General features: G+C 32.4%; 1 protein-coding gene across 2 annotated transcripts; it reads right to left on the bottom strand.

The window, feature by feature from the left end:
• Positions 1–314: 314 nt before the first annotated feature.
• On the bottom strand, positions 315–11,650 carry LOC134854611 (FMRFamide receptor-like). Of its 2 annotated transcripts, none has more exons than XM_063870950.1 (3): positions 11,549–11,650; positions 1,033–1,826; positions 315–661 (listed from the first exon to the last, which is right to left on the bottom strand). In XM_063870950.1, exons 1-3 carry the CDS (start codon positions 11,558–11,560, stop codon positions 412–414), a joined length of 1,056 nt encoding a protein of 351 aa, XP_063727020.1. In that variant the 5' UTR covers positions 11,561–11,650; the 3' UTR covers positions 315–411. The 2 variants fall into 2 exon arrangements, with proteins under 2 accessions (XP_063727020.1, XP_063727021.1); XM_063870951.1 differs by lacking the exon at positions 11,549–11,650 and adding an exon at positions 4,156–4,242.
• Between the last annotated feature and the right edge of the window lie 11,466 nt (positions 11,651–23,116).

The raw sequence follows: 23,116 nt of genomic DNA, 5'->3' as shown, positions 1-23,116 counted from the left end.
TCTGAGTGAATCTTGACTATATCTTTCAGATTTTGATTACAAACTCCTGGTTGGCTAATCAAGCTTTAAAATTCGGTCGTTGTGCCATGCTAGGTTGTGTCCTGTTTGGCATACGATATGAGTTTATTTTAGGAAAAACAGCCAGCACAGTCGGCAAATCAGGATTTATAGATTGATTATAAACTTTTTTTTCTGAAAAGTCTGTGTTACAGCGCAATAGTATCTTTGGGTGATTTAGAAAAGAGGTATTGAGTATACGGGCATGGGGCGTGATAGCTAAAAAAGTTACGGGTCAAATCCATATTAGGGATATGTATTAAATAAACATTATAGCAAAGGCTGAAACTAGCACAAAAAATGACGTTCAAGGGTACATGCTTAATAAAATTAATTAGTTAATTAACCAATTAGTTAGTTCTTCTCTTCTGCATTTTTGTTTCTCTCCGTCATTGCATGATTTGTTCGTGTGTCTTTTGCCAGGAAGTCTTCTTTTTGCCGTTTGACGAAAGATACGAAATTAGCCCGGAAGGTTTTGCCGAAGATCATGTACAAGTAGAAATTCGCCGAGTTGATCAGCGCAATGCATATTGAAATGACACCTTGCACGAACTGATACTTCGCCTGGTCTTTCAGACTTCGAATTCGTCTCCTGAATAGAAACCTAGAAAAATTCAATGTAAAAACATATGCGGATTTATATACATCCATACATGAAAACATTTCGAAAAAAAGTACAGTAGAAAATCATAATTTATCTAAGTTATATTGATTGTTGCATGGACTGCATTTTGAGATGATTGCACATCTTGTTTTGTCAAAAAGAATTGACTCACAAATTTTTACCAAGTGATTCAATTTTGGGTTCCAAAAACTGCCTCAGATAATGTTGTTGGGCTTGGTTCGAGGGACTTCCTTTGATAACGGTTCGAGAAATTAAGTTTTAAAAGAGTTATCAGTTTAAATTTTAAAAATGCTCTTGATTTCCTTTGGATCTCCCTTCCCTACAAATGTGGTTAAAAAACCAGCAAACACCTGATACAAAGAGATGCTATCATGTTGAAAAAGCCGAAGAAGATTCCGACCACGATCATCTGCCGAGTGATTTCGTTGTCCCGTCGCGAAACGGAAGTCCGCGACCTCTCACTTTTCACGTTCGCACTGGACCTTCGGATTTTGATGATCGTAATTGTCGTCAGAATTAACACCAAGCATACAGGTACAAATCCATTCAAGACTGTTGTCAACCTTGGTTTGAAGTCTACGTAATAACTTCGACTTATATATTTGAAGCTCACCGGGTAACAAAAGTCTGCGACCTCGTGTAATCTTACCACAAAAAGCACAGGAAGAGCGTAAACAGTTTCGCAGAAATAAATCAACAAGGTTGCAAACACAATAAGTTTTGGTTTTGCGTATTGTTTATATTTGAATGGAAAAACGACAGCAATGCATTTATCCAAACTAAAGAGTACAGTTATATAAAATGAAGAGTAGCTTGTGACCCAAGAAATCATGGTGGAAATTGCGCAGATGGGGCTATTTGCCGACACAAGTCCATAGCCGATAAGTTTGGGGAGGCTGTCGATGAAAGCGTCGTAGAAGACGGAAAGAAAGTCGGCGAGAGCCAAACTGAACATGCAAGCGCCCCCTGAAGTCAGCTTATCCCAGTGAGATACAATTATCATGATGAAAATGTTTCCTACGCAACCAAAAGCCGAAATGGTGTTGGTAACTACTTCCATGCTGAATAATGTAGAAGCGACGAGGGGAAATTTATCCTCCCAAACTCGTGGCGGAGAAGTTGTCTGGATGTCATAGGTGTCGTTCTAAAAATACGATTTTTAAAAATACCAAATTCAATTCTCTTGAAAAAGAAATATTTCAAACATTATTAGGGAAAGAATGAAAAAAATCACAGAGGCTAAGCTAAAAAGTCACGCCTAACACCGGTGCCCAGAGAAATGAAGTCTTTGGTTTTCCGGTGAACCTCCGGAATGTCCTCTATGCAATAAAATTGAATATCAATCTATTACATGAAAAATTGCTCATCATGCAACTCCATGCATAGATTCTCTGGAAAAAAGCTTATCATACGATTTCTATTTATGAAAATTGTATAATAAGCACTTTTTAGCTATAATTTTTGACACCCATCCAAAACGGTTGTTAAGTAAGTATATATGAGCTTACAACAGGTTTTAATTGATTGAGATCATACTGCTCATCAAAACTTTAATTTCTTTGTAGAAATGAAAATGATTATCATACGGTTTCCCTTTGTATGATAGGTAAAATTGATTGATAATTTTTTTAATAATCGAAAACAGAAAGCTTTTTTAGTTCTCAGTTTATTTGCTTCATCAGAGTTTTTTTCTCAAATTTTTGAGTATATCGTAGTACATGCACAGTTTTATAGATAAAGAATGTAGGGTGACAATGAAGGTATAATATATGCTTCATCCAATATATAACCTAAATCTGTCCAAAAAAAAACAGGTTACGATTTTCAACCTCTGGTATTACCAAAGTAGAGGCTTTGTAGCCAAATACAAACACAAACCACACTGCTTGCATTAGAGCCTTGGATGTTTCAACTGTTTTTAAAATTCTGTGGAAAATTGTGTGCTTTTAAAAAAATTAAGATTTTCAAAAAAAAAACTTTTGAAAACATTACGAGGCCAAACTGTGCACTGGATAGGAACAAAATTTTGTGTCTGTTTGTTCCTGGATTCCAGAGACAAGTCTTTAAACATGTTTAAGTTTTGTCGGAACGATCAAAGAAAATGAAAGAACAAAAGAAGAACAAAGGGAGCGTCCTTGTCGCGGAATCCCCTTACAATGCACAAAATGCACAGTTTGGCCTCGTAATGAAAAGTGTTTCATGCTATATAAAGTACGAAAGGATTTTTTTGGTTATAGCATATATCCTAACGAAATGTTATGCCTCAATTCTAAATTCAATGATTTTTAACCCGGATTATATCGCCGATTAAGGCATTTAAAGTGCAAAATAGATTGCGCTTTAAAGGTCCCAAATCGACAAACATGCTATCTTGTAAATTCCTATTAGTTCACAAAACAAATCAAAGCTAAAATATTTTTAAGCGTTCAGTTGGGGACAAAAAAATGTATTGAAGCATATGAAAATTTTTGGTCAAAAAAACCTGATTAAAAAGTCGAATTTTGTCTGGAGAAAAAAAACTACCCCGAGCACAAACATTCCGGCTTTTTCTCCAAAAAACAGAACAACAATTGCATTTTTTGTTATATTTTTGTGTGAATGTGACTTGGCATCTATCAATTCGTGGCTTAATCTAAAATTTTAATGCCTCTTAATCTGTTGAGAAAAATGTTGAGCAAAAAAACTTCCAAACATTGCAACTCAACAACAAAAATTACGCTGTAGTCAAATTTTTAGGCAATTTTTTTGAAAAACTATGGCTATTGCTATTCTTTAATATTCCATTATGGTGCTTAGGGGCGGATCTAGGATTTTCTCGAGGGGGGGCGGATTTTCAAAAAATTTTCCAAAATTTTGACGACCTTTTTTTTTTTTTTAGGTCGACCAATTTGATTTTTCGAGCTCTCCCAAAGCACTGTTTTGCCCCTATTTTGGCAAAATATTTGTGCGCCGCAGGCAAATTTTTGAAAAAAAAAACAGTCAAAAAAGCCGTTTTTGGGCACTTTTTGAAAAATTTTGACAAAAAATTGCGTTTTTTTTGGCGCGCGCTCCCCCTCGAAGTTAGTATATAATATCGGTTAGAAAAATTTTAGGGTCGGTTGGCCAAAAATGGATTTCTGAAAAAGTATCAAAGGGGGGACCCTTTGGGTCGGCAGGGGTTCGAATCCCTAAGGGAGGGGGCGTCCGCCCCCCCTCCCCCCTCCCCTAAATCCACCCATGATGGTGCTTGCAATTTTGAATCAGTTTTGTGTTTTCTTTTTTGGGCCGTATCTACAAGCAAACAAAAATGGAAGCAGAGGACATTAGAGCGAGGTTTATGAGAAATGTCAGTAAAAGGATACAATTCCATCTAAATAATTGATTGAGGTTTTTTAAGTAATTAATTATGTCAACAACTAGTGCTATGGTAGAAACAGGAAAACTAGTAAAACTGGCAATGAATTTGATGAATCAGATTTTTAATAAATTCTGACCTGAGGTTCCATAATGTGCCTTAATTTTTTTATACAAGCCCTTTCTTCCTTGATTTCTGGAATGATTTTTCTAAGCAAACTCAGGTAACTTGAGCAATTCAAATATAAAGAAAAGTGTTTTATGTCCGAAGCTCTTTTCTAGTTGTGACAAAGGCTGAAAACACATTTTTCAGGGAAAAATCTCTATTTCAATAAGAAACACTTAAGATAGATGATTTTTAGTGACAGTCAGAAGTTGCTAAATTGTTTCCAAATGTATAGATTAGGAGGATGTCATTAGGATGCCTGTTTTTCGGCGCTTAAAAACAAGAACAGCATAGGTTTTTTAACAGTTGCAATTTCTCTCTGTTTTTTCTTCTTTTTAAAAAATGATGATCCCCTTGTGAATTGAAGATTCAAGAAAACTTGAAACACCTATGTTGCCTCAAGATTTTTTCTAAGGGATTGTAAAAAATGATGTTGCTTGTTTGTTCAGTCGTGAAAATAATGATCCTCTTTTGAATTGAAGGTTTTAAAACTTGAAATATCTATGTTGTCTAAAGATTAACTAACTCTCTGGGAATTTAAATTTGATTTTGCTTTATGGAAATGATGATCCCTCTCCTAATTAAAAATTCAAAAATCTTGAAATATCTATGCTGTCTAAAGAGAAATTCTCAAGGAAATTAAGATTGATTTTGCTGAATAATTCAGTCAAGAGTGTTTTTTATCCAATTTGAAAAAAGGTGTTAAAATTGTTAAACGTTTTCCTGATTTTTGTATCCAATAATTTTTGTGGGGAACATTTTTGACTATCCAATGATTTTTGTGATGAAAAAAATTTCGAAAAAAAAGTGACAGCATGTTTGTGCTCCGTTCTGATCTGACTAGAGAGGGTTGTTCTGAGTTAGACAAATTCCGGTCTTTGAAACAGTGAATTCAATGGATTGAAACTGTGATTTTCAATGGATAATTTCTTACATCAAAAAAAATTGACTCCCTTCCCTGACTTCCAATGAAAAAAAAATAGTTTCTAAGCTTCGAAACTGTTAAAATTGTCAAACGTTTCCCTGATTTTTGTATCCAACGATTTTTGTGGTTAGCATTTTTTACTATACAACGATTTTTGTGATGAAAACTTTTTCGAAAAAGTGACAGCATGTTTGTGCTCCGTTTTGATCTGACTAGAGAGGGTTGTTCTGAGTCAGACAAATTCCGGTCTTTGAAACAGTGAATTCAATGGATTGAAACTGTGACTTTCAACAGATAAATTTATACATAAAAAAAGATTGACTCCTTTCCTTGACTTCCAATAAAAAAAATAGTTTCTCAGCTTCGAAACTGTTAAAATTGTCAAACGTTTCCCTGATTTTTGTATCCAACGATTTTTGTGGTTAACATTTTTTACTATACAACGATTTTTGTGATGAAAACTTTTTCGAAAAAGTGACAGCGTATTTGTGCTCCGTTTTGATCTGACTGGAGAGGGTTGTTCTGAGTCAGACAATTTCTGGTCTTTGAAACAGTGATTTCAATGGATTGAAACTGTGATTTTCAACGGATAATTTCTTACATCAAAAAAAATTGACTCCCTTCCCTGACTTCCAATGAAAAAAAATAGTTTCTAAGCTTCGAAACTGCTAAAAATGTCAAACGTTTCCCTGATTTTTGTATCCAACAATTTTTGTGGTGAACGTTTTTTACTATACGATGATTTTTGTGATGAAAACATTTTCGAAAAAGTGACAGCATATTTGTGCTCCATTTTGATCTGACTAGAGAGCGTTGTTCTGAGTCAGACAATTTCTGGTCTTTGAAACAGTGATTTCAATGGATTGAAACTGTGATTTTCAACGGATAATTTCTTACATCAAAGAAACTTGACTCCCTTCCCTGACTTCCAATGAAAAAAATTTTTTTCTAAGATTCGAAACTGTTAAAACTGTCAAACGTTTCCCTGATTTTTGTATCCAACAATTTTTGTGGTGAACATTTTGTTTACTATACAATGATTTTTGTGATGAAAAAATTTTCGAAAAAGTGACAGCATATTTGTGCTCCGTTCTGATCTGACTAGAGAGGGTTGTTCTGAGTCACACAACTTCTGGTCTTTGAAACAGTGATTTCAATGGATAATTTCTTACATCAAAAAAAATTGACTCCCTTCCCTGACTTCCAATGAAAAAAAATAGTTTCTAAGCTTCGAAACTGTTAAAATTGTCAAACGTTTCCCTGATTTTTGTATCCAATGATTTTTGTGGTGAAAAATGTTGACTATCCAATGATTTCTGCGATGAAAAATTTTTTTACGTTTCCTTCTCAAAATATTTGAGTTTTTGTCCCTTTTTTGATGAGTGAAATGATCTTTTCAGTCGTTATAAAACATAAAAATCTATGGCAGCCACCTGTGAGAATGAGGTGGAATTTTTTGATCAAAAATGAGCGTTTCAGTGCCATTCTATTGTCAAAAGGGGGTCACTATGGCGTCAGCGATTGTTCTTTTGGTTATCCTGGAAAGCAAAGTATTTATTGAAAGCTACATCAAAATTTTCATTAAAACTTTTGATACGAAGAAATGATACGTTTTCTGTTTTCACCCTTTTTGTTTGATATAATGACATTGGTGGAAAGCTTCCAGAGATTTTTTTCTCTAAAAATTTACAAGTTGGCATTTTTTTGCTTTTGTAAAAGTTTTATGGAAATCTATTTCAATTGTGAGAGGAATCAAGGCTGCCTCTTATTAGTCTATGGCCGTCTTTTTTCTTGTTTTTATTTTTTTGGAAGAATATTGACTAAAGTTTTTGCAGTAAAGCTCTCATTGGGAACGTTTGAGCTTTTTTGGCCAAATCAATGCCCTTTGATGCAAAGTATGCGTTAATACGAAAATCAGTCGTTGTGCAAATTCTTCACTTGCGAGTTGTCTAGATCTGATATCAGTTCTTCCAGCCTTTTGAGTAAAAAACGACTTTCTAAATAAATTGTCTTCAAAAACGCAATAATATATTATCCAGTTTTTTTGATAAGAGTGTACGCCAAAGTTGTTTTGCAGTAACATTTGCAGTAGCATCATTTTGTTTTCTATATTTTTGCAAATTTTTTCAAAGAATTCACTTAAAAACGCGGTGAATTGTTAACAGTGAGGACGTTATTTTCCACTTAAACGTATAACTTTTCTAAGTTCCAACCGGTGTTTTTGAAAAATGAGATCAGAAATTTTTTTGATCAGTTTTTTCTTGAATTTTCTCCAAGAGCTTATTATTTTTTGGAGTCTTACTCTTTTTTTTGTGGTTTCATCTTCAGTTTTTTCAAATATGACCTGAACCAACCTTCTAATTTTCTTCACACACCCCAATGTGAAAGAAAAGAAGCAAGCCTTGTAATGCTATTTTCGGTTCAACGAATTTCGCCAGCTGATTTCCATTTCAGTATAATTTTACCTCTTTCGAAGTTAGAAGTAATTAATAGCGAAAAAAACTAGAAAGAATAAAGTTTCGATAAACGAAAACCCAAAGAAAAAAATGTATCGCTTCATCAGGTGTTTTTCCAATATTTTTTTTGATGTTTTTTCTTACTTAAGAAGAATTTCAATCAATTTTTTCGCAAAGAAGGGAAATTATCGATAAGCAAAATGAAGACTGCTCGTATCAGGGCGAAGTCCTGGATGTTTCGACTGCTTCTTAGGGTCTATCGAAGCAAAACTAAAATTAGAAAATTAAATGTAAAGAATAAAATGAAAAAAAAATTAAGTTTGAGATTTTTTTTGAAAATCATCCCCCCACACGCCATATAAGCAGAAAGTGATAAATTTCGCTCCTAGTAACATATCAGTTATGGTAAATTAGATTTCTTCAACCAATTTGGAACAATTTATAAGACGGATTAAACCTCCGCTTACGCGTTAATAGCGCGAATTATATCGCGCGTTAATTGTCCCAAACTGGTCAAAATGGCCAAAATGGCAATTTTTAAACCCTAATAACTTTACAAAAAGGATCACAGGTAAAATACCTTTTCAAATTTAAGTTCAGGACAATAATGGCTTTTGAATGATATTTAAAAAATCCGTCAAAAATGGCTAGTTAAAAAGTCGAAACTTGTCTGAAGAAAAAAACTCACCCGAGCACAAATATTCCGTTACTATCGCATCGAAAGTCGGAACAACAAGACTGCTCGTATCAGGGCGAAGCCCTGGATGTTCCGACTGCTTTTTAGGGTCTATCGAACCAAAAAAAAATTAAAAAATTAAATGTAATAGAATAAAATGGAAAAAAAATAAAAGTTTGAGATTTTTTTTTGAAAATAACCCCCAAACGCCATATAAGTAAAAAGTGATAAATTTCGCTCCTAGTAACATATCAGTTATGGTAAATTAGATTTCTTCAACCAATTTGGAACGATTTCTAAGACAGATTAAATCTCCGTTTACGCGTTAATAATGCGAAATATATCGCGAGTTAATTGTCCAAATTTGGCCAAAATGGCAATCTTTAAACCCCCATAACTTTACGAAAAAAGATCACAGGAGAAAAAACTTATCAAATTTAAGCTCAGGACAATACCTTTTGAATGATGCAACAAAACTGGCACAAAAATAGCTAGTTAAAAAGTCGAAATTTGTCTGAAGAAAAAAAAGCCCACCACCCCGAGCACTAATATTCCGTTACTTTCGTTGCAAAAGTCGGAGAAATAATTAACCACGGTCAAACGAAAATCTTAATGCCATAGCTTGAAATTTTTAAGATTTGCTATCACAATTTTTTTAATGCAATGAGCAGCTGGTGTTTCCTTCTCCATCGTTTTCTTTTTGTTGCTACTTTCGTGACGAAAGTAAGGGAATATTTGTGCTGGGGTGAGTTTTTTTTCTTCAGACAAGTTTCGACTTTTTAACTACCCAATTTTGACAATTTTGACTCAACATCATTCGAAAAACTCTTGTTGTTTCGAGCTTAAATTTGAAAAGATATTTCACCTGTGATCATTTTTCTCAAAGTTATGGGGGTTTAAATATAGCAATTTAGGCCAATTTGGGACACTTAACGCGCGATATCTTTCGCGGTATTAACACGTAAGCGAATTTTAATTCGTTCTAGAAATTGTTCCAATTTAGTTCAAGGAAGCTTATATGCCATAATTGATTTATTAACAGGAGCTAAATCTATCACTTTGTACTTAATATGGCGTGTGGGGGTATGTTTTCACACAATAGTCTCACTTTTTTTTTTAAATTGATTTTGATTTTATTATTTTTGAATTTTTCAAGTTATTGCTGCTCCATAGACCTGGAAAGGCAGTCGGAACATTCAGGGTTTTGCTCTGATACGAGCAGTCTCGTTTGTTTTAATGGAGACAACTTCTTCAAGTGCAACTCATATATCATACTAATTATGTGGTTTTCTTATGTTATGAAATTCGTTTTGTTCTGCCTGGAACAATCACTTACCAAGTAGTGTACTACAAAGTTGAGAACATTTAATCATATCCAAAACTCGCGCGGTTCTTTAAGCTCCAGCTTTGTCTTCGGCAAGTATTTATTGCCATTTATGAATCTGTCAAGAAGGTTCTTTCGCACCTTTTTGAGCAGCTTTCCGGCATGGGAGACATTGTAGTTTTCTTAGAAATAAACTATCTGAAGGCAATATTGATTGATCTGCCACTTTTTTTGCAATTTAAAAATTGAACAAAATTCTAAGTTGAATTAAACTTAATCAGCAGGAAATAATTGCAAAACAATATTGAATAGAAAATCAAAATTAAAAAATGAAATAACTTCGGGAAAACTTTTTTTTAAGCTATGGTTTTTCAGACAAAAAAGAGACGCAAAAAAGCAACAAAGAACAAAAAATTGCTGAAAATACTTACAAATAATTAGAAGCGCTTTACCATGAAATTGATTTAAGTGAAAAAAAAATAATTTCAGAGACGGATATAGTCAGGGGCGGTACTAAAATTTTCACGAGGGGGGGGGGCGGATTTTCAAAAACTTTGTGAAAATTTTGACGACCTTTTTTTTAGGTCGACCAAATTCATTTTTCGAGCTCTCCCAAAGCACTAGAAAGTCCTGCTTTGGCCAAATTTTTTGCGTCGCAGGCAAAATTTTCAAAAAACAACTGGCTAAAAAGGCGTTTTTGGGCAATTTTTGGAAAATTTTGACGAAAAAACTCGCGTTTTTTTGGCGCGCGCTCCCCTTAAAATTTAGAATATTTTGGCGCCAAAGGTGCCTTTAGAAAAATTTTAGGGTTCGTCACCAAAAATGGATATTTCAAAATAGTACAAAGGGGGGACCCTTTGGCTCGGCAGGGGGTCGAATCCCTGAGAAAGAAGCGTCCGCATACCCCTAAATCCGTCCCTGAATATAGTGTATTTGTGCGTGTGTGTGGGTGGGGGATTGGGTTGCGTTTTGATTTTTTGGGTGTTCTGTACGATATCTTTTCACGACTTACCATAAAGTGACGAAAAAATGTACTAATATGTTAATGAAGGCGTGCAGGCCAAAAGCATCCAATCATGTCAAAATTGTTGGTGTTTCAGACTTTTTGGCCTTATGGCAATTTTTGTTTTTTTTGCATTTTTGTCAAAAAAATTGCTTGCTTCGAAAATTGTTTCTTTCAGAAAATTAGAGCTTTTATAGTATTTTAAGAAATAATGTGGTTTACCTAACATGTCAAAAAATCCTCCTGGAAAAAATCATAGTTTCACCCCTTGCTCTAATCGAAATTGCTCTGACAAAAGCATTAGCTCGTTTTTTCTTTTCGTCCCAGCAGAAAAATTTTCAGGACAATCACTACTGAAGGGTCCTTCATTAGATATGGCAAACAACTTTTTTGAATGTTCTGACGAAAACAAATCTAAAGTTTTCTCTTGTAGGTGCTGATCTTCAACAAAAATTCGAAAAAAAACAGGCCAAAAAAGTTCTGACCAAAAAGAAATGCATTCCTCTTAAACTGCCACTGTGTTTCGACTTCAAGCGGAGCAAACACAACCGAAAACAAATATTCATGCCACTATATTGCAGAAAATTACCAGCAGAAAGGCTTTTTGAAGCTTAAAATTCAGATGAAAAGGTGACAAAATATATTTGAAACAGATACATAAAAACGACACTACTAAAATAACCTGTGCTACTTTACTTGAAAAGAATCATACTACTTTTTTCAGTACTTTTGGTTAATAAGAAACTATGGAAAAAATCACTGAAAAATGAAGGATAATAAAAAAATGAAAAGCAAGATAAAATTTTTTTAAGTTTTCCTTGAAGTTCCTCAAAATTTCTAAAAACTCAAAACCATAAAATTTAAATGTTCTGCTTCAGTTCTGCTTTAAATGTTCTGTCTCAGTTCTGCTTTAGTAAAAGCACCAAATTTCCGAAACGAGAGATTTTTCTAGGAAATTTTTCAATATTTGATTTCAAACTTACCAGGAAATCCATTTCGACTTGAAATATAAATCTCTTATTTCAACTGTTTTTCACAAATCCCCAATTTTCAAATGAACTGCAAAATTTTAATAAATGGGTTATTTTGGTCAACTGACATTAAAAGATTATTACATAATTGATGTCGGTGAAATTTCTGTGAAGGAAGCAACGCCTGAAAACATGCCAGCTGCAAACTTTTTCACGCACGTTGCCATTTGATCATTCTCCTAATTGCTATCTTTTAGCCCAAATTTCCAAGTTTTGCTTAAATCTTTTCACGCAAGTTGACATTTGATCATTTCTTAATTGGTTTTTTGGAGCCCAGAATTCAAATTTTTGTCTATTCAGTTTAATTGCCAGAGGGCTCATAATCTACTGATTTTGCGTTCATTTTACCAGCTAAAAACTATTCACTTTTTAATTATTGAAAAATTGCTCTCAACAACTGGAAAATCGCTCTCGCAGCCTGAAGAATTTGTCGAACTGAAAAGAGAATCACTTTGTCTAATTTCTTACGAAATTTTGGGCGATGCCAAAAATAGCCCAATTTCCAAATATTTAGCATTAAATAAAACTCGGAATGAACAAAATATCGATTACTTTGAGTCTTTCATCAGACACAAAAAAGTCAGAAGAAACAAAATGAGAGGTGAAAAGGTGAAACTAGATGTGAAGAAACAACCCACTAGCTGACTTTTTTCAGCATAGCATACCGACAAACGGGGCAGTACAACAGTGTCGAAAAACAGTAGCTCAACAGTGCCAAAAATGAAAACATTGTTCAAAAGAGGAACAAGTTTAAAACTAGTATTTATATCCAATTGTATTATTGATATACACATTTCTGTAAAATATTTCTAACTAACCAATCACAAACCATAAGTAACACTGACCATAAACTCTACAGCTGAAACTATTCATAGTTTGAGCAACAGAACAGAATAGAGATAACTTGGCAAACAGTCGTTTTTCTTCTGAACAATTTCTGATATCTTATCTCGCAAATTAAGTCTACACTAGATCTATTGAGACTCGGAGATAAAAAAGTAAAACAACGATCGGTATCAGACTAGCAAGTTGGAGAATCTATCCGGCCAAAAATAAGATAGCGTGACGAACAGACGGTGTACCCCATCTGAAATTACTCTATGGGTGAGCCATCCCGGACTTTAACCCACCTGGTACGAGCACGAGTCTCGAAAAAAGACCTCAACAAAATTAGATTTAGCAAATTCAAAATAGAAATAAAACCTAAGTTCCAAACACATAACACAAAAATGTTAAGAAGTGTTGAAAACTTACCTCCACGTCTCAATACAACTAATCAGTACTATAGCGTATTCAAGCTTACACCAGGTCAAAACGCAAATACCGGATCGAATCTCTACAACGTGAAACGAAAACGCAGACCGCAACGACTACTTCTCTACAAGATTATCAATGCAGTACATTTTCATTCAATAACATGAAATACTACTTGGAGCAGTAAGATTCATTTCCAAGCTATTTACCTCTCAATGATATATAAATGATTTATAACAATTAATATATAGTATGTTAACGACTGATAAAAGATACAAATGTCATTCATTTCAAATAAATCTGCAGTATTTCGAAACTTTTGTAACTTTATAATTAATTGAAGAAAAAAAAATTGGTCAGTTTATCAATTTAAAGTTAGTTTCATTAGAGTTATAAAAAAAAATCCCTTGCTTCGAAATGACGCACAACCTCATCCACCAATAAATCAAGTTTCTTTGTTTCTTCGTCTAAAACATAACCATAATCACTTAGAAATTACTATAATTTAACTCTTTAACTTTTGAAACAAACCTTTCCTCAAATTATATATTTTCGCTTTAATAAAACTTTGAACTTAAATATTGTTAAGCCTATCCTTGTTTTGTAACAACATAACTCTTCTTTAAATCAGATCATCAATGCTATCCTTGGATTCTTAATTCTTTTTTAATTTTAGTTTTGTTTCAATTAAAAATATTTGATCACAGGGCTTTCCTTGGATCAACAAGATAAAATTTGCACTACCCACCTCCTAATAAAGCTGTTTAACGACCTCAAACTTCGATTCAATGTTCAACCCTTGTCAGCGACAAAAGACTGAAAAGTTTTTTGAAAAACTAACGATTTTAATTAAGATAAACAGTGAAGAATTTCGGTTACTCATCTGTCACTTAAGCGACTCCTCTCAATTTAGTATATTTTAAAAGAATATCTAACATTCTACTTGTGTTCTGATTATACTTGAACCTTGTGGATTGATTTACTAATCTCTAAACCTCGATCACAAATAAAAACCCGAAGTCAGATTAATTAAGTTTTTCTTAAAACAAAACTCAACTACCAAGAAATAATTACATCATTCTAACGAATTGATATACTCTCTCTCCAACCCATCTACAGTCAACACCCTGTATCCCAAGATCAAGGTCACCTCACAAAAATGGTAAGAACTAACAGTTCAGGAGAAAACAAGCCTAACCCGTGGATTTTGCAACCATCATTCTAACACTTATGTCAAAAGATAATCTAGGAAACAAACAAATAATGGTTTTCCACAACTGTTTAATTAAAGACAAAGTGATGATCTTCTAATTACACCACAATAAAAAATACAAACAGTCAGATCAAAAAACAAGAAAGAAGGCAATAATCACAAACAAAAACAATTTATGAAACAAAAAATCTCCAGAATATGAAATGCAGTTTCGGAATATGACTCAACCACAATAAAAGAACTCCAAAATCTTCGAGATTTATTCAACGATAAATTAAACCAATATATGATCAAAGAATTTTTTAGGTATTAAAATCCTCAACAGCATCATCTATAAGTGTAAACGCAGAATAAAAAATTTATACCTCCGCAAACCAGTAAGACTCTATAATTGGAATCAACCAAAAAAGCGATTTGAAAGTTACACATTAACTGTACTTCCGCACGAAAAAATGATTCAAAACAAGGAAAATTTTGACAATAGTTATATCCTTCCTTTTGTTCTTCACCCTCAGAGCGATCCCGCTAGAGGAAAAATTAATAGCAAATTTGTTCAAAAAAAAGAAATAGCCCAAGTAAACAATAATTCCTAAAAAATCTTTAGAAAATACTTGATCACTCTTTACCAGTCATCACTATTATCACTTCATTTTACAGCATTTTCACTATCGAAACTTATTACCCCAATAATCAAATCAATCACCACACAGAATACAAACAGATTATATAGAAATTGTTTTCTCAAAATTTTTCACAGAATAAACTTTAAATAATTCTACATCAAAACTCACAAAGAAAAACTCAATTTTCAAAAAATTGCATCATCTACGCTGTTCTATTTTGGAAAAAAGTTTGACCACAAAGAAATGATGAAACAATATTAGTTAAATCGATTAAAAGATGAAACAAAAGACAAAATAGATTGTGTATGGGACCCGGAATGTTCTCATATACTAATTTTTAACATCCCAAAAGATCTTTTAGCTGCAGCAATTGTTACTAGTTTCGTGCATTGAGGTTATTAAGCAGTAATTCCACTCCCAATAGACACCACACCTTAAAATTATAAATCAATGTTCAAGGATATATCAAGCACTAACAGCTTAAACTCAACATTCATAAATACACAGGAAACCCTTAATGGAACGTCAAATTTAGCACAACAAGATATCCAAACTCCATCACACTTTGTAATTGAAGAAATATTTGCAACACTACCTACAACAACCCAACAAATTTTTCCGCTATTCACCCAACACTTACGATACCAAAAAAAAATTAAAACTCCTTGGCCACAAACAACTGTAAAATCCTCAGTTAAGCCATCCATTATCCCCAAATAATTGCTTTTGGATTACCAAACAAAGAGACCAATAACCAAAAAACGACAATCTACTGAACAAAAACACGGAAATGGCAATAACTTTCCTAATCATAACTAGGACTTTTTAACAAATAATAATATCAGCAATCCAATAGCAAAACCAAATTCTCAAACACAAATTTAACCTCAGGAAAATAATTATACTCAATAAATACCAAAACCAAAATTTCAATCAAGGTGTTTAATGATATGTTAGAGTCTCCGACGGATCGCACCGAAAACTATCCATTTTTTCAACACAAAAAACCAACTAACAGCCAATTCACAAAAAACCAACCACACTATTCTAAAGATGAAAATTACTTCCATCAAAATCAACATCAATAAATAACAAAAACCAACAAAACGATCACTGGAATATTATAGATCAACCCGATGATATTTTTCAAACCATATATTCTCGAACCATATCTGAACCCTCAACAACCACGATAACCACAGCAATAATTTCCTCAAAGACTAAATCAGGCAGTGCTTATTAATAATATACAAGCACAAAACCATTAAAACACTCAAGATTACCATCACAAACCGATGAGAAAAGACATCTCATTACCTTACTTTTTACAACAACACAAAATCCCAAAAAAATCAAATTTTACACTAACAACAAACACAGAAAAATCTCTACAAATAACAATGAATCCTTACCTTAGGGGGGAAGAATCTATAATATCCAATAAACCTTTCATGGTTCATCAAGAACAGATCCTGAGTACTCAGTAGGAGACTGCTTAAAAGCTGTTACAAAAATTTAATCTATGATATGGGCCCATAACCTATAAGCACACCTCTACATCAAAATTGGATACATAGACGATTAGCATTAATCCAAACAAACTCTATGAACGAAACAAACAACTTCAAAGTGTTTTATGCAACGACTACCGAACAAAACAAAAAAAAAACAACTCGCAGTATTAAGCAAAATAAATTTTTAGTGCGAAATTTTTTTTCTTGCTTTCCAGGATTACAACAATACAAAACTGACCGAATTTCTAATGACAACTTCAAAACCACAATTACGAAAAAGAGAGCATCACATCCATCATCAATCAGAACCCAATATAGATTTCCGAAAATTAGTAGGTAATTAAGAACAATCTAAAATCGCAATGGAATTAGAGGGAACAGAAAAATTAAAACTACAGTACGTAAGTATTGTGCGAACAGCAACTTCAATAACTATTAAAAGCCAAGAATCTACCAAAGAGTTAGCCGAAAAAATTACTCGAATTCTAGGAGCCCATAAAAAGATTTCAAAATTCATAGGCAAACCATCATTCAAAAAATGCTGTAGCAATTGTCATAGATAAGGATATAGCATTGCTGAATGCAGACAAAAACAGCAAAGTAACTTAAATAGACCACAAAAACATAGAGAATTAAGCATATGTTTTTATCAATAAATGAACAAAGATCAAAATTTACCAAAAAAAATGTTCAAATTAGTAATAGCTCAACGAAACCACTCTCAAACTTCTAGATTAATAGCAAATCACAACCCCCTATTCAAATGTTTTCAAAGAAGATCACCAGATTGACAAAAGTGACAACACTATTCACAAAACAGATATAGGAGATCAAATATTTAAAACAAACAGTATTAAAAAATTTACTCTAGATCAAAATCTAAGAGAATATTGTATTCAAACTTTGATAGTAACCGCTCATTTTAGAACCCTCGGAATAGATACTATTCTATTGCCCGTTCGCCAAAAACCTTCAAATAGTCGAAACCGAAACTATTCAAACAATCAAAGTAAGAATCACTCAAATAATATATCACAAAACAATTCTAACAAAAGACCAAATAATAATTATTATATGGATAGATCTCGTGATATTTCTAGAACCAGTAACAACACCTATCAAAACAGATCAAAAATATATTTCCAGTCACTGCTACGAAATTTACACAAACAAAATCAAAACTACAGAAGAAGTACATCGAAACATCAAAATCAAATCAATCAAGTACAATGTACAAATTAAACAAGTTCAGACCCTCCAGAAATAGACAATACTAAAAGTTCAGATTTACAATTAAGCCACAAACACTGTGAAAGCACAGATGACAAAAGCGAGACAGAAAAGAGACTCATACTACACTTTTAACATGCATAACATGCTATTTTTTAGATGCTTACTCATACTACACTATTAACATGCTTAAATAGACTCATACTACACTATTAACATGCTTAACATGCAATTACTAACATGCTTAAAATAGAGCGTGAATATGAAACAACAATTGAATCGAATTTTTATCAAAATGATTTAAATAGTTTCAATCCTCAAAAACCAAGTAACAATCAAAACACCATACTCCACATAAAAATGAAAATAATTCAAGTCTGACTAATGTATACCAAAATACAACAAACAAAGTATCACCAACAACAAAAAAAATTGCATAATCCCACTACTTTTAGAAAACCAAGAAAAAAAATTTCAACAAACAGATCTTCAATTAGATTATTTAATTCACCTCTGGCGCAGAATCAAACAAAATCAACATCCCTACATAGATTCAAATCCAAAATCTTCTCCCAAAACTTTCCCTTTAAAAATTCCTTGTAAACTAGCAACTGCACAAGGCACAAGTTTAACAAATTATGGAAAAAAAATCAATTTTTTCTCACACGAACACGAACAATGGAATAAAATAGAATTCTATAAAAACTTTTCAAACAATTATTTCACATCAAAGTTTTTACATCTAACATAGTTAGAATACCATTTATTAGTGAATATATCCCATCTATAAACATCTTTAACAGTAAATTGCAAATAAAAAACAAATGAACAAAACTCAATTATACATTCCTAACAATTTTCCATAGATTGATTAAACAACCTCTTTTTTTTGAACCTACACCCTATTTTAACAAAAAATACGTTTAAATCCACTAACAGGACATAAATATGACTTTTCTATCATCCAGTTTCACCAATATAACAACAATCAAGAGTTATTAGAGTAACAGTTTCATCTAGCAAATACGCTGAAAACACAGCTAAAATAGCATTACAACTATACGATATTTCACAATACAAAATTGCCCTTCCTTCCGGACTTTTGTAAAACAAATGCAACATCATGATATTTGACGATGTTTTCATGCAAGCACAAACAAAACAAGAAATGTTTGAAATCTTAGATAAACGCCACCGAATCTGTTTAAAAACATGAAAGAAGCCCCAGATAAACCATATTTTTTCTTACTCTGGTGAAATTCCTTGGACAGATTATTGAGGGTACTATAATAAGACATTCAAAATCCCGAATAGATGCAATTTTGAAACTCTAACCACCATAAAATAAAAAGAAACTCTTAAGAAGTCCTTGGACTGCTAAGCTCCTAAAACAAATATGTTTATGAAATGCAACTATATATCAGACTATCTTAGAACTTTCTTTGACAACAATAGATATTCGAATGGAACTAAAATCCTTATTACAGAATAAGTTTCAAACACAATTCCAGATTCAAATCATATAATTTACTACGCTATGTGCGATGTTTCCAATTTTAGAATTGGCGCAGCACTCTTAGTACCACATCAAGGAACAAATAAAAAAAAAAACCTTATATCAATAATCTTTTTATACGAGCGGAACTAAAATTCTCTACACATATGAGAGAATTTACAATCATAAAAATACCCCACACAGGAAACATCACCCTACACAGAACGAGGTATACAAAGTGAATGATATCTTAAAGTTATAAGATATTTGTCAATCAACAGTCCTTACTGATGAATTTTGAATTTTCTGTAAAAAAATTACAACTGAATCAAAAAAAACCTTGATTTATTGACAAAACCCCATGTTTCAAACCAACGTTTTAAATCTCAAAATACGTTTAATTTTTGTCATTTTCAAATTAACCAACAAGATTTTGAACAATTAGCAAAGCTACTACTAAAATATTTGCTGGTTTTTGCCACATCAAATTTTGATGTTGGAAAAAAAATACTACACTACATCTTCCACAAAAACCCGACGCAATTTCCAAAAACTAATGCTCAAGTAAAGTACCAATTTACTTGCAAGACAAAGTAATCAGACTTATTGACCTTCTCGAACATATAAAATATATCACAAGTAAACAAAGAACAACAAACCAAAGACAACATATTTAAAAACCCAGTAATTATTGCCGCTCAAGGAGAATCACTTGAATTGGTTTTAGAGGCACAATACTTAAACTCTCTAATTGGTGAATCAAAATATAACTGGCCCATAGAACAATACAACTAATACTAGCAAAATTTAACGGAATTTATTATACCACCACCGATATGAATACTGCTCACAAAAAAATGGCATTAGATGAGCAATTTAGTCGACTTACACATTTCGTTGTTGGAAATCAACAATACGAGTTTAATAGACTATTCTATGCTAGATTCATAGAACCAGCAGCTTTTTCTGCACTTATGAGTATAATCTTTATATCAAAAATCCTCAGCAAAAACTTTTTTATCTTTATAGACGATGATTCCATACAATTACAAACAAAACAAGAAATGCTTTAAGTTTTACATAAATTGTGAAACAAAATCAAAACTACAGAAGAAGTACATCAAAACATCAAAAACAAATCAATCAAAACTAACAGCTTAAATTCAACATTCATAAATACACAGGAAACCCATAATGGAACTTCAAATTTAGCACAACAAGATATCCAAACTCCATCACACTTTGTAATTGAAGAAATATTTGCAACACTACCTACAACAACCCAACAAATATTTGCGCTATTCACCCAACACTTACGATACCAAAAAAAAAATTAAAACTCCTTGGCCACAAACAACTGTAAAATCCTCAGTTTAACCATCCATTATCCCCAAATAATTGCTTTTGGATTACCAAACAAATAGACCAATAACCAAAAAACGACAACCTACTAAACAAAAACACGGAAATGGCAATAACTTTCCTAATCATAACTAGGACTTTTTAACAAATAATAATATCAGCAATCCAATAGCAAAACCAAATTCTCAGACACAAATTTAACCTCAGGAAAATAATTATACTCAATAAATACCAAAACCAAAATTTCAATCAAGGTGTTTAATGATATGTTAAAATCTCCGACAGATCGCACCGAAAACTATACATTTTTTCAACACAAAAAACTAACTAACAGCCAATTCACAAAAAACCAACCACACTATTCTAAAGATGAAAATTACTTCCATCAAAATCAACATCAATAAATAACAAAAACCAACAAAACAATCACTGGAATATTATAGATCAACCCGATGATATTTTTCAAACCATATTTTTTCGAACCATATCTGAACCCCCAACAACCACGATAACCACAGCAATAATTTCCTCAAATACTAAATCAGGCAGTGCTTATTAATAATATACAAGCACAAAACCATTAAAACACTCAAGATTACCATCACGAAACGAAATCTCATTACCTTACTTTTTACAACAACACAAAATCCAAAAAAAATCAAATTTTAGACTAACAACAAACACAGAAAAATCTCTACAAAAAACAATGAATCCTTACCTTAGGGTGGAAGAATCTATAATATCCAATAAACCTTTCATGGTTCATCAAGAACAGATCCTGAGTACTCAGTAAGCTGTTACAAAAATTTAATCTATGATATGGGCCCATAACCTATAAGCACACCTCTACATCAAAATTGGATACATTAGCATTAATCCAAACAAACTCGATGGCGCAACTGAAAAAAGTTTTCAATTTTAGCCACAGATATTAAAACCGACTGGAAACACAATCATTTTCAAAAATGATCGACTATGAACGAAACAAACAACTTCAAAGTGTTTTATGCAACGACTCCCGAACAAAACAAAAAAACAACTCGCAGTATGAAGCAAAATAAATTTTTAGTGCGAAATTTTTTTTCTTGATATCCAGGATTACAACAATTCAAAACTGACCGAAATTCTAATGATGAATTCAAAACCACAATTACGAAAAAGAGAGCATCACATCCATCATCAATCAGAACCCAATATAGATTTCTGAAAATTAGTAGGTAATTAAGAACAATCTGAAATCGCAATGGAATTAGTGGGAACAGAAAAATTAAAGCTACAGTACGTAAGTATTGTGCGAACAGCAACTTCAATAATTATTAAAAGCCAAGAATCTACCAAAGAGTTAGCCGAAAAAATTACTCGAATTCTAGGAGTCCATAAAAAGATTTCAAAATTCATAGGCAAACCATCATTCAAAAAATGCTGTAGCAATTGTCATAGATAAGGATATAGCATTGCTGAATGCAGACAAAAACAGCAAATTAACTTAAATAGACCACAAAAACATAGAGAATTAAGCATATGTTTTTATCAATAAATGAACAAAGATCAAAATTTACCAAAAAAAATGTTCAAATTAATAATAGCTCAACGAAACCACTCTCAAACTTCTAGAATAATAGCAAATCACAACCCCCTACTCGAATGTTTTCAAAGAAGATCACCAGATTGACAAAAGTGACAACACTATTCACAAAATAGATATAGGAGATCAAATATTTAAAACAAACAGTATTGAAAAATTTACTCTAGATCAAAATCTAAGAGAATATTTTATTCAAACTTTGATAGTAACCGCTCATTTTAGAACCCTCGGAATAGATACTATACTATTGCCCGTTCGCCAAAAACCTTCAAATAGTCGGAACCGAAACTATTCAAACAATCAAAATAAGAATCACTCAAATAATATATAACAAAACAATTCTAACAAAAGACCAAATAATAATTATTATACGGATAGATCTCGTGATAATTCTAGAACCAGTAACAACACCTATCAAAACAGATCAAAAATATATTTCCAGTCACTGCTACGAAAGTTACACAAACAAAATCAAAACTACAGAAGAAGTACATCAAAACATCAAAAACAAATCAATCAAGTACAATGTACAAATTAAACAAGCTCAGACCCTCCAGAAATAGACAATACTAAACGTTCAGATTTACAATTAAGCCACAAACACTGTGAAAGCACAGATGACAAAAGCGAGACAGAAAAGAGACTCATACTACACTATTAACATGCTTAACATGCTATTTTTTAGATGCTTACTCATACTATACTATTAACATGCTTAAATAGACTCATACTACACTATTAACATGCTTAACATGCAATTATTAAAATGCTTAAAATAGAGCGTGAATATGAAACAACAATTGAATCGAATTTTTATCAAAATGATTTAAATAGTTTCAATCCTCAAAAACCAAGTAACAATCAAAATACCATACTCCACATAAAAATGAAAGTAATTCAAGTCTGACTAATGTATACCAAAATACAACAAACAAAGTATCACCAACAACAAAAAAATTGCATAATCCCACTACTTTTAGAAAACCAAGAAAAAAAATTTCAACCAACAGATCTTCAATTAGATTTTTTAATTCACCTCTGGCGCAGAATCAAACAAAATCAACATCCCTACATAGATTCAAATCCAAAATCTTCTCCCAAAACTTTCCCTTTAAAAATTCCTTGTAAACTAGCAACTGCACAAGGCACAAGTTTAACAAATTTTGGGAAAAAAAATCAATTTTTTCTCACACCAACACGAACAATGGAATAAAATAGAATTCTATAAAAACTTTTCAAACAAT

This window comes from Symsagittifera roscoffensis, chromosome 9 (assembly GCF_963678635.1).
Source record: "Symsagittifera roscoffensis chromosome 9, txSymRosc1.1, whole genome shotgun sequence".
NCBI classification, from domain to species: Eukaryota; Metazoa; Xenacoelomorpha; order Acoela; family Convolutidae; genus Symsagittifera; species Symsagittifera roscoffensis.
Note: the sequence above shows the minus strand (reverse complement) of the source record. Positions and strands in the feature narration are given on the sequence as shown.